At 48.6% G+C, this 12,214-nt stretch overlaps 3 protein-coding genes across 3 annotated transcripts; 1 reads left to right on the top strand and 2 right to left on the bottom strand.

Moving 5' to 3' along the window:
• Positions 1-2,905: 2,905 nt before the first annotated feature.
• Positions 2,906-4,936, bottom strand: DOR14 (6-phosphogluconate dehydrogenase, decarboxylating; the record flags this gene model as incomplete). Its single annotated transcript, XM_036771568.1, has 10 exons — positions 2,906-2,961; positions 3,026-3,104; positions 3,161-3,306; positions 3,362-3,446; positions 3,501-3,563; positions 3,627-3,838; positions 3,894-4,160; positions 4,226-4,642; positions 4,691-4,793; positions 4,850-4,936. The coding sequence occupies 10 exons, from the start codon at positions 4,934-4,936 to the stop codon at positions 2,906-2,908; spliced, it is 1,515 nt and encodes a 504-aa protein (XP_036626189.1).
• A 549-nt stretch (positions 4,937-5,485) lies between these two features.
• Positions 5,486-7,157, top strand: RIM11_2 (regulator of ime2; the record flags this gene model as incomplete). Its single annotated transcript, XM_036771569.1, has 7 exons — positions 5,486-5,525; positions 5,702-5,901; positions 5,955-6,038; positions 6,097-6,445; positions 6,507-6,700; positions 6,783-6,969; positions 7,024-7,157. 7 exons carry the CDS (start codon positions 5,486-5,488, stop codon positions 7,155-7,157), a joined length of 1,188 nt encoding a protein of 395 aa, XP_036626190.1.
• A 1,093-nt stretch (positions 7,158-8,250) lies between these two features.
• On the bottom strand, positions 8,251-12,204 carry PC9H_001924 (uncharacterized protein; the record flags this gene model as incomplete). Its single annotated transcript, XM_036771570.1, has 16 exons — positions 8,251-8,917; positions 8,972-9,012; positions 9,069-9,144; positions 9,202-9,508; positions 9,574-9,747; positions 9,801-9,890; positions 9,951-9,982; positions 10,035-10,175; positions 10,225-10,285; positions 10,346-10,688; positions 10,744-11,484; positions 11,533-11,619; positions 11,668-11,788; positions 11,832-11,967; positions 12,022-12,088; positions 12,154-12,204. 16 exons carry the CDS (start codon positions 12,202-12,204, stop codon positions 8,251-8,253), a joined length of 3,135 nt encoding a protein of 1,044 aa, XP_036626191.1.
• Positions 12,205-12,214: the final 10 nt, after the last annotated feature.

Raw genomic sequence — 12,214 nt, forward strand, 5'->3', positions numbered from 1 at the left:
TTATTGATTGATTGCATCAACATCATTAGTGATTGTTACCAAGGCAATTAGAGTGCATTAGGACGCTTCTACAAGCTTCTAATCAGACTATAATAGCCTAAAGTTTAACATATGCAGTTAGCATTCAATTGGAGCTTTGATCATTTATCTACAGCTGTAATTAATGTCTGAGATTGAACTTTGAGGTATCTTGGTTACTATTTTTTAGCCCCAAATCTGTACCTATGGGAGTAGCAAACTAAGCTAAACAGGACTACAAGTAAGAGATATGACTAATAAGAAGGGATTAGCATACCTGAGAAATGTCCTTGCCTGCATGCAAGTTTCATGGCAGATTTACTGTATTGAATACAGAGTGTTGGTAGGGGTGCTTACTAAATGAGGGTTCTGGGACACAGTGGCTGTAGATAACCATGGGGAGTGCTCTGACAAGCATTAACAATGACAACCAATGCCTCTCAATGTAAATCAGGGTGAAAAGTCTACTAATCTATTGAATATGAATCTTTTAGATAGACATATGTTATCAAGATCAGAACAGTGGCCAGGATTAGTAAGGGTACACCAGAAGGCTGTGGAAGAAAGAGAAAGGGAGTATGGAGGAGAGGGGAGGAAGTTGGAAGTTAGATGAGAATATTCAGTACCCATTTACACATCTGTACAGTAAACCTATCAGAGTGACTTACAACTTAACTATGATTTTGTGGTAGTACAATTGGGAGGTTTTACAATGTAACAATTGCATGATTAGAGGATGTCAGAGTTAGTGTAATGGTTGAAACAAAACGGTCAAAACACTACACCAGATATGCTGAGTTCCCCAAGCTGTTTGCCACCTGAAACTGTTACTGCAGAGAATGAACTTTTGAAGAATGCACTGTGGCAAGCAGGTCTTTGTTGTTCCATTTGTTTTCACCGTATATCATATCTGGCCTGTATACATACTCACTGAGTCACCAATCTACACCACCGTGGATGTCACATTGTTATTGCTTTCAGCCACAGCTTACATAAATCTATTTACTTTTGAATTATACCGTATGGTATGCTATGGACTAACAAGCCTGCCCCTAAGCTGGAATTAGTGCTTATTCTTTTGTTTCGGTTTGTTAAGAGCCACACTTGCAGAGGGACTCGGGATGCATGGACTGCAGGTGTGCAGTTCCACATAGAGGCGCAGGGGGGAAATGAGGGAGCAAGGACGTACGGCCTTGGCTTCAGCTACTGGCTGCGCCTCCCACACTCTTGCATGCCCTGTATTTCCAGAGGAGGTCCTACACGGGTACCAAGGGTACGGGTGGAGGCGAGGGATGCGAAGGAGAGACCTCAGTAGAGGCGGAGGTGCGAGTACGGAAAGGAACTAATATTCAAACTAAAGGTAACTGCATGTACGGTACAGGAAATATATACTGGGGAACATGCGGCATCTGCGCGTTCATGAAACAGCAATGAGTCCGGTAGGAATAAGTACAGCATGCTCAAATATTTACAAGTCCAAAGTCCGTGACATGTCCATGTAGCCGTGTGTATGCGCAGCCTGAGTCCGTAGCCGGAACACCCGTTAGTAGCCCCTAAGGGGCCTCCTGGATGCGCCTATAACACGGTTGCATTATTGGGGTGTCAGAGCTGAATCCTTTGTATTGGTGGAATCATAATGTTTTGACCATTTTGTTTTGACTGTTACACCAACTCTGACATCCCCTATTATGAAGCTGTGCAATTTTGAGAGGATGCAAGTATGTTGGACTCTTTTCTGAGTTCCCAAATCTCCAAATCTCCAAGTTCCATGAAAGTGTTACTGAGCAAATAGAACAGGTAAACATCAGGACTGTATAGCATGTATCAGCCCTTAGGGTAGCTTAGTTGTAACGGGCCATGGTCAGTTGCCAGGGGCTGCATAGCAAAAGCTGTCACAGTGGTTTGGAATAATACTGGGGAACACTCTGACCATTGTTGATAACAATGACTGATATCCCTTAGAGCAATTTAGGGGCATGAAGGGTAGATATGTATGTTAGCTGAAGCTTTCATGTAATATTTCCAGGCAAAGTGAGTGGTTAGCAGATTAGATGTATAGTAAAGATGAGGGATTATGAAAAATAGTATTTACCTACAAACTCTGCCCCAGTGACTCCCAACCCCTTTTTTCTATGAGACACACTTACCGCTCAAAATACATCCAATTTAAGCAGAGCAGAGTTTTATTCCATGTCCTTTTATGTTATTCTTAACTATAAATCTGAGGAAAATTGTGTGATAAATGAAGTGAACACCACCCCTAATTCAATGGGAGCACTAGAACAGGGGAATAGTGGAGGGTGGAAGGGATTGTCATGCACTAAAGACACGGGACATCAACAAGATTTTAAGATGTATCCAATGAATGGGATTCATATATGTATCCCAAAGCCACAGTCCCTGATTTGAGTTTTCTGCATTACTTAACACATAACGGTCATGTGTGAACTGAACCTCGGTGGGTGTTTGTAACAGGTAACACTGGCGAGTGAACCTCTTAGGGGCTTAGTAACATATTTCCGGAAAATGGCTAAAAAATCAAATAAATTATCTCAGGCAAATTTGAGGGCTCTAAAGTGTCTAATATAACTTCAGTTTTCATTGAACATCATAACAGTAGTCTAAAGTGGCCATAAACACCCTCACTAACCCCAAAATCCCAGTGAACATGAACCTCAACCTTACAGTGTAATGTGTTACACGGGTTTGTGAACCTCTTCTTGGGTGAACATGTGCTGTGACGCGTAACGGGCCGTGAACCTATGGTAAAAATGAATATCTATCATGAAAGCCTGAGTCCCATGCGTGACGAAGTCACGGGCCTGAAACTTGTCTAAAATTTGAATATGACATCATTTCCCCATTTATATGATTCACGCTGGCACAATCAAGCGATGTACGTTGAGGCAGAAACATTTCCACCACGCCCAGTCCAATTCACATCTACACACTCAAGCATGAGCCACGAAGTCGTCAACGGCAGCGACATCCCGAAGAAAACACTTACGAATATCTTGTCCAGTCTTGAACTTGTCGTTCTCCTTTCCTGGGAGCACACGGAACGTATGGGCACCGAAGTAGTCACGCTTTTGAAAAGGTGTTTAGAGAGGATCCACAACTGTGAGTACGACAGCACGCGTACCTGACCCTGGAGAAGATTGGCGGGGACGATTTCGCTCCTGTATCCGTCAAAGAAGGCGAGGGCAGTGCTGAATGCAGGCGTAGGAATGCCCCATAGGACGGCCTGAGCAATTACTCGTCGCCATCCGGGTTGCGCCGTGTGCACGGCTAATCGTCGCACGCATCAGTATACGGATCACGGACAAAGGAGGTTAATGAGTACCTTTGTTGAAGAAGTCGTCGAAGAGTAGGGATTCCAATTTCGGGTCCTTTCGGTATGCGGCGGTGATGTCGCTCAAGAAGACGCTCTGAATTCAATACGTATCAATAATCGCGGGCAGAATATGCACAACGTCGCGGACCTTGATAATGCAACCCCCTCGCCACATACTGGCGATGCCAGCGTAGTTCAAGTTCCAACCGAGCTAGTGAGATGTTGATGAGTGATTGGTCATTGATCATTACAGGGGGTAGTAGGAACGACATACCTCCTTTGCAGTCTCTCTCATGAGCATGAATCCTTGGGTATAGGATATGATCTTGGAAGCGTAAAGGGCCTGTTCGAGATCATCGATGAACAGCTGCTTGTCGCCGCGGAATGGCTCTTTCTGCGGGCCAGCGATAACTTTACTGGCGCGTACACGCTCCTCCTTGATAGCCGACAAACAACGGGCGAAAACAGCCTCTCCGATGAGAGTAACTGAATAAAACAAGACATGGGTTTACCGTCCAGTAACGGGACAGATTACACTCACCGGGAGTACCGGCATCCAGCGCGGCGATGGCGGTCCATTTACCGGTACCTTTCTGACCGGCCTTATCGAGGATCTTGGTGACAACGGGTTCGCCATCGTCGTCTTTGAATTTGAGGATGTTGGCGGTGATGTCGATGAGGAACGAGTCGAGGACGCCCTTGTTCCACTTCAAGAAGATATCAGCGATCTCATCCTCATGGAGCCCAAGACCGCGCTTCAGAATATCGTACGCTTCGGCGATCAGTTGCATGTCACCATATTCAATGCCTGATCGAGGTAAGTGTGAGTTACAACGCGCAGATGGGCTGTGTGACATGAAATGAAATGCATACCGTTGTGTACCATTTTGACGTAGTGCCCGGAGCCGGTCTCGCCCACCCAGTCACAACACGGCTCGCCGTATGCCTGAGCTGCGGTCTTCTGGAAGATTTCCTTGATGGCTGGCCACGCAGCGGTTGAACCACCGGGCATGAGCGATGGACCATTGCGGGCGCCCTCTTCACCACCGGAGACGCCAGAGCCGACAAAGAGGAAGCCCTTGGACTCGAGTTCCTTGGTACGGCGGATAGAGTCGGGGTAGTGCGAGTTACCGCCGTCAATGACGATGTCACCCGGCTCAAGGTAAGGCTCTAGCTGGGCGATGAAGTCATCGACGGCCTGGCCCGCCTTGACCAAGAGAATGATTTTCCGCGGCGTCTTGAGCTTCGCGCAGAGCTCTTGGATAGACCAAGCACCTTGCACCTTGGTACCTATGCAAATTCGGTGATCGTGTAACAACGGCTTTGGGATCGGCGTACCTTTGGCCTCGTTCGCGAGGAAGTTGTCAACCTTTGAGGTGGTACGGTTGTAGGCAACGACAGTGAAGCCTTTGTCGTTCATGTTGAGGATCAGATTTTGACCCTTTGGCGCCGCGCTTCAGCGCGAGGAATAGTGGTACCCCGGGCAGATGGACATACCATGACGGCCAAGCCGATCAGACCAATATCACCACTATCGCGGAACATGATCAGCGCTACGGCGTAGACTGGCAAAGTACTGAACATACGTTGCCATTGTTGCAGAGTGCGAGGATATTCGACGATGGGATGGAGATGGAAGTGAAGAGACAAGGAGTTTAAGAGGAGTTGGGTGGTTTGGTGCTGATGTGATGAGATTAGTGAGCGGACCGGGCGATAACGTGGATCGTGAGACTTGGCAATTGTCGGCATTGTTGGTGCAGAGTTCGCCTTTGGTGTGCGTTCAGGCCGGTTTCTCCATCCGTTGCAAAATCACTGGTGCGCGTCCATCCCGGTGCAGAGACACCAGCATCGGCACTGAGAGAACTCGGTCAAAGTTCGGGGATGGCACGGCTTCAGTATCCCTGAGACCGTGCTTGGGCGTGTCGGATAGAAACCCGGGAGAAGGATTGTGTTTTCTTCGTGCAGCAGCCAAGGAGTTCAGTAATGATTGTAGTAGCGCTGCTGGTTCAAAGTCACTTTGATGAGCTCGAGGACATGCGCGTGACGGGTTGTGACAGGAGAAGCGTGGGAAGAGGTGGAACGCAGCGCCTGCGACGGACAGGCCTGTTCTCTTCCCCATAATTGCAAGACTTGATGTCGACTCACGGGCCCATTAACGGTATAAAGATTTCTCGTACGTGCTCCCCCTCTCACATCCAGATCGCAACGCTCACACTCCCCCGAATTCTCCCAAATCAAATGCTACTTTGGCAATGATCCACCGCGTCCTGGCCTGCACCCAAACCTCGCCATCTCATGCATCACACGCCATCGATTTCTTCGTTTCTGGACGCAATGTTCTCTGCGCAGCCATAGACGATCCCCACAAGGTTGTCAAAGTTATTGCCTCCGATGGCAAGACTGGCGAGACACGGGAGATATCATACAGCAACTGTAAAGTCGTCGGAAACGGCTCTTTCGGTGTCGTCTTTTCTGCAAAGATCGTCGGCTCGGCGAACGATGGCGACGAGATAGCAATCAAAAAGGTTTTGCAGGACAAACGTTTCAAGGTCAGTCACCGTCTAGCCTACCCATGTAGCCTCTGGTGCTCAATATGAACCAGAATCGCGAACTCCAAATCATGAGACTCGTCTCCCATCCGAACGTTGTTGACCTACGAGCATTCTTCTACTCGAATGGCGACAAGGTGAGTTCCGGTTTCTTCGTATGACGCATCCTGATACCACCACACTCTTCTCTTCCAGAAAGACGAAGTCTACCTGAACCTTATGCTCGAATACGTCCCAGAGACCGTCTACCGTGCGAGCCGCCATTACGCCAAGCTTAAACAGCCCATGCCCATGCTCCAAATCAAACTCTACATGTACCAACTCCTCCGCTCACTCGCCTACATTCACTCCGTCGGCATCTGCCACAGAGACATTAAGCCCCAAAATCTCTTGCTCAACCCCGCTACCGGCGTCCTCAAGCTCTGCGATTTTGGCTCAGCCAAGATTCTCGTAGCGGGAGAGCCCAATGTCAGCTACATCTGTTCGAGATACTACCGCGCTCCGGAACTTATATTCGGCGCTACCAATTACACCACAAACATTGGTACGTTTATTTCACTTTCATGCTTTTCTCGCTCATCCGTGCTTACTCGTATACCGATTAGATATCTGGTCAACTGGGTGTGTCATGGCAGAGCTGATGCTCGGCCAACCCTTGTTCCCTGGCGAGAGCGGCATCGACCAGTTAGTAGAAATCATCAAGGTCCTGGGCACACCCTCCCGCGACCAAATCAAGACCATGAACCCCAACTACATGGAACACAAATTTCCCCAGATCAAACCCCACCCCTTCTCCAAGGTACGATTAAATTTCCTTACGCGCCCATGCGAACTCTTTGCATTATGATGTCATTTTGTTGATATGTCGCTTGCGTTGACAGGTGTTCCGGCCGCGAACAGCTCCCGAAGCGATCGACCTTGTGTCTAAGGTCTTAGAGTACACACCCGGCGCACGGCTGACCTCTGTCGAGGCCATGGTTCACCCGTTCTTCGATGAGCTGCGCCAAGAGGGTGCGAGGATGCCCAACGGCAAAGAGTTCCCTCCATTATTCAACTTCACCCGCGAAGGTAAGTAAATACCGAAACCCCCATCATCTCAAACTCACCTGTCGCCTCGCACAGAACTGTCTGTCCGCCCGGATCTGATGCATCAACTTGTTCCTCCACACTGCGAGCCAGAGCTCAACTCCCGGTCCATCTTCCTCGACAACTTCGTGCCAATACCACTCGAGCAGATGAAGATCACGCTGGATTAATTTGTTCTCCATCGTCTCACCGTTTCACTGTCTCCCTGTTACACCATTTCATTCTATATGATGACCCGCTTACGGTCTGCTTGTGTTGTTCCACCACCCTGTGCTGCCGGCGGTCGCGGCCGGAAGGAAGTCGTTGTCTTTCATCGCAAGTGTACTTCCCTTCGTTATACTTCTTGACCTTTATGTTTTCTGTATCTCCTATTTGTGCCTCTATTCTCTATGATCAATCCGCTCACGACCAGTCACTAGTCATCACACTATTGCCCTATTGTCTCTATCTCGCGCTACGCCGCTACACCAGGATGTAGTAGAAGACAAGTATATAGTCAACATAAACATAAACTTTTAGCAATAAGCAATATTGATACATACAAGCTCCGCAAAGTTTCTAAGTGTGAATTACCTCGGGCTTTGTAACGGAAGGAAATGTTTCGTGTGGAGATCTGGTACTAATGGAGCCTAGGGTCTGTATGTAGGTCTCAGCTTAATTGATAGTACAGTAGAACTCAGAGTGCTTGCTACTCTAAGACCTTGTCATACCAATGCGTTCAACGCAACTCCTACTTCCTTCGCTAAGCACGTGTGCTGAGGTTAATCAGCAGGCAGAATTTGGCTAATCCGGGCAGCGAATTGCTTCAAAAGGAAGGGTACGTAGTTCCTTCGGCATGAGCACCGTTGATTGCCACTTAAATTGAATGTTAGACGAAAGGGTAGTGCGGTTGGCAGCAGCAATTGCTCTTTCAAGATCTTGCTTTGAGTGTGTCTAAGCGTTAGGTAACTTCTTCCTTCGCATGCTGAATTTGAAGGGTTAGTTCGGCTTGAACATTGTGAAGTTGGTTTGCGTGATGCTTGATGTCCGCCTTGCACTAAGTAGCTCCTTCATACAGCTCATAACGTCATTCGAGATCAGCATTCCGGAAATCAGAGGTATCTTTCTACGATCGGGTTATGAGGGTCGAATAATCGAGTGATCCAAGGCAAAGCTCACCAGCTATCACGAATTGTATACTAAGATTAAAAACGTCGAAAGGTTCCTCTAACTACCCATGTATGGTATATGTACTACATCTTGGTATCAGACATCCTATCCATATCAACTTCGTGTTGTAGGGAATGCACCGGGGATGGGTTGGCGTCTTCGTTCCGGATGATGGAAGTAGGTGCCATAACGCGACGAACGTGCAGGAGACACAGGCGTCAAATTCCTCTCTTCCAAGGGGCTGGACGGCCCACTTTCTGGTAAAGACATGGCTGGAGCGGGTGTAGGTGTCACTGGATCAGTACCGTGTTGCTCCAACATGGCACTTGCGGTCCCATAGTCCGCATCGCTATCTTCTTCTTCGTCAAGCCAATCGTCTTCGTCAGGTAGCATTATGACACCAGACGCATGGTCGAAGCTGAGCCTTCGCTGCAACCCCGGTGATGTAGAGTGTGACGCACGGCGAGCGGTCGGTGGAACGTCATCCCAAGGGTTACTGGACCCTCCAGCGGAGACATTCGGTGATATGGAGTCATCCAACTGTATCCCTGGGATCAACGGTTCGTGGCTAGCATCGTGATTTATTGATTGACGTGGTCCTCTTCGAACGCTTGGTCGTTTTCGTAACGTTAGAACGACGGCTTGGTTATTGATGTCTTTGTGTGTCCGGCCGTTTCCGCGATGGTCATTGTTAACGAGGGTTTGACCTTTCTTAAGAGGCAACCAGGGTTCAGGCAAGACTCCATTGAGGGCTGGGTGTCCATATCGCCTCTTTCCGGTGCTACAAATGAATGACAATCAGTAGGGTGCATTTCGAGGCGGTCTCATGACGAACTTGAGAACACCGCTGTACCAATTAGCCATAGGTGGCTGAGACTAAACAAGATCTATCGTTCAGCTCAAACGCAGTGTGGTTTCAGATGCAAACATACATAATCCGTTCTTTCGTCTTCGGGTGCGACATAGAGGGTGTCGTCGTTCTGGGCGTACCTCCTACGATTGAGGTTGCTAGTAGTGACACGGCGTTATGAATAACTATGAGCGACGTTGGTAATGACCACACACCTTTGCGACCAAGTCACCGGGTGTCCTGCTCTTATTCGTGTCACATCTGCCGTCTCCTCTCCCCTCTCCACTTCGTGCACAGAGCTCAAGCTCACGAACTTGCTGAGGGGCTTCAGGTTTTTGTGGACGTACCACGCCCATACAACCGTTGCGAGGAGTAGCGGGGAGAGCATGGATGATAGGACATAGGACTTCCGAAGGATGAAAAGGCCAATCATGAAAATCAGGAAAATAACGATGCCCCAGACGAGCCGGATAAATGTTAACGGCCACGCTTGACCTTGCGACTCATATGGCTTGTAGAATACTAGAAAAGAATGTGAATATCCAAATAATGGGGTACTAACGAGTTCGGAAGGAGGAGACGCATACCGAATAGTAGTTTGTACTTATACACGACATACCCCACGCCGAAATAGATAGCTCCGAAGATGACGATGAGGGGTTGGTTGACACTGTACAACATAGTGATCACAAACATCAAGATGGCTTGGGGGTAGACGACGCCATAATTAATCATCGGAGGTGCATTCAGCTCGGCGAAGTCTACGAAGCTGTAAAGACCAAGCTTGCGATAGATGAGGATACGAGATGCATACCTCTGGGAGTCCGGGTCAGAAACAGGCGATAGAAGCCACGGGGTATGATGACACCTAGGTTTAAAAGCTGAAGGGGCATGATACCCAAACCTACGATATGCGAGTGAGTCACCGAGTGCGATTAATTATATATACCAGAGGGCGATGCACCTTGGAGAATAACATAGGACAGGAAGAAGTGCCTATGAGGGGAGGAATGAAATGGGAAGGTCGTTATATAGGGACTTTAAGTACCTAGCACGACCTGCCGAAAGCGCTGTCGCCAGCTTCTCGGGTATTTTCGCTGGGGAATTGGCCAAGTCCCGAACGAGCTGCCAATATGTGCTAGCGAGCAGGAATATGAAGACAACATTGACGAGAAGGAACAGGAAATATCTGTCAAAATCATTAGCTAGTTCAAAAGTCGCGATAAGGGAGACATTACTTCTTCATGAGCGAATACTCGATCCAACTACGAGCTCGGAAGCCCTGAAGGTACGTCAAAGCTAATGAACGTGAAACAGTGTCAATAATCAACACATTACAAGAAAAGGACTACCCGTCACCCTCAAGTAGAAGTGGCAATGTCGCGTTCAATGTTATCATCGCGATGGAAGGAAGGGAATTCTGCACAATAGCCTGAATCTTGTCGTTCGAATCTATCAATCTCCCGAGCCACGGCCAGGCCTTCTTTATTTCGCTATAGCTGAGCAGACTAGCCAATGCTGTGATCGGGAATATCCAGAAGAAGAAGAGCAGGGCCATGGCGCTGAGGACGATCGTGTCCCTCGTCCGGATATTGGTAGTTGACGGCGTCATATTGGACCAGACAATATCGCGAGGTTCGGGTGCAGGATAAGTCGTGCATTGCATAGGGAACGGCGCATGGGCGACTTGCATGGCGACTTGCTGAGAAGAAGTCAGTCCGACTCGCTTTGAGAGACATTGGTATGAAAAGACGTACGGCACTGGACATCTTCTCGAACGTGACAAAGGCTGCCTGTGTCGGTTTGAACCTTCCGGTCTTGCGGCGTTTCTTAACTTGCTCGTCAGCCTCTTGGAAGCGCTTCTCGAGGAATTCTAGAGCGTCGACTTTGGCGCTATACCATCTCGGACGAAGGGTAGGTCGGGGTTTGTGGGGGACAACAAATCTGGAATTATGATTGTCCATTCCAGATGATTCAATATCAGCAAGCGGGGGTGCGGCGCTGTCGGATGGATCGTATTGTTCAACTGTGCTAGGGTTCCCAACATAGTCGACCCAAGCGCGCTCAAGCGCGAGCAAGGCCTCCGTTCGCTTGTCAAGGAGAACCTTCAACGAGTGCACCTCCCGGCAAACGCTTACGCTTTCAACACTCAGGCCCATATTCTCAAAGTACTCTGCTAAAGAACGTTCACCTTGCAGGTGGTTTGGTAGATTCGTGACCATGACCGTACGTGCAGGAATCGAGTGCACAAGCTCTAGCGAGAACAACTGACGCGACCGAATAAACCTCCGGTAGTTTTTGTGGATGAATCGGAGGGCCAGGATTGTGAACAGGTATGTGAACGCGAGGTGAGCTGATAGATATGAGTTTGCGTCGCTGATGAGATCGAGCCAGTCGCGAGAAGGTGTTTGCGGGCCATCCGGAGCAGGTGCTGCACGCGTAGTCGGCCAGTCGTCGTCGTCGTCCCCTCCGTCTGATTCTCCTAGTCCGACATTGTTCTAGAAGAAGTGAGCTATTGAGACGGTGAAGTTCACAGTTCGATTGACCTTCCAGTTTATAGGCATGAGGATGAAAATTGCAAAGACCGAGCACAGCGAGAATAGCTGAAAGGACATCTTGAAGAAGTTGAGGAGCTTGGGAAGGTCAGTAAGCAGTGCAACCGCTAACAGATTGTCACGCACAACAGCTGCGTCCAGTCCTACTATCTGAAGGACAGTGAACTCCGAGGTTCGTATGGTGGGTAGAATCCATCCGAAGAATGCTTGATGAGTGTGAGCTTCGTGAGGCGAGAAACCTTCGGAACTGCAATAAGCGACATTGAAAGACAGCTTCAATTCCAAAGCACCAGCCTTTTAGCTTCGTTCTAGGAGCGAAAAGTAGTGGCCATCTTGTGCGGCAGTAAGAAAATAACAAGAATGAGGTGACGCCAATTGTCGATGAAAGAAATAGCTGGGTCGTGAACCACGGTCCTTCGAATTTGTCTGCACACAAATGGTCGTCGGTCAGAATACAGAGCGAGCTGACCGTTAACTTACACGTCGGGGGAGTTCCAGGAGGGAGTTGGCCTGGATCTTCGACATTTAGGAAACTCATTGTCTTCAGCTTCCGAAGTCAGAGCACTGCGACTCTGATCAAAGTCCTGCAATATCAGTGAGTCACGTGATAACATTCACAACGCCAACAGCATAGAAATTGCCTTCAAACCCAAAGGCTGCCATGAATTTGCAA

Source organism: Pleurotus ostreatus (assembly GCF_014466165.1).
Source record: "Pleurotus ostreatus strain PC9 chromosome Unknown scaffold_10, whole genome shotgun sequence".
Lineage (NCBI taxonomy): Eukaryota > Fungi > Basidiomycota > Agaricomycetes > Agaricales > Pleurotaceae > Pleurotus > Pleurotus ostreatus.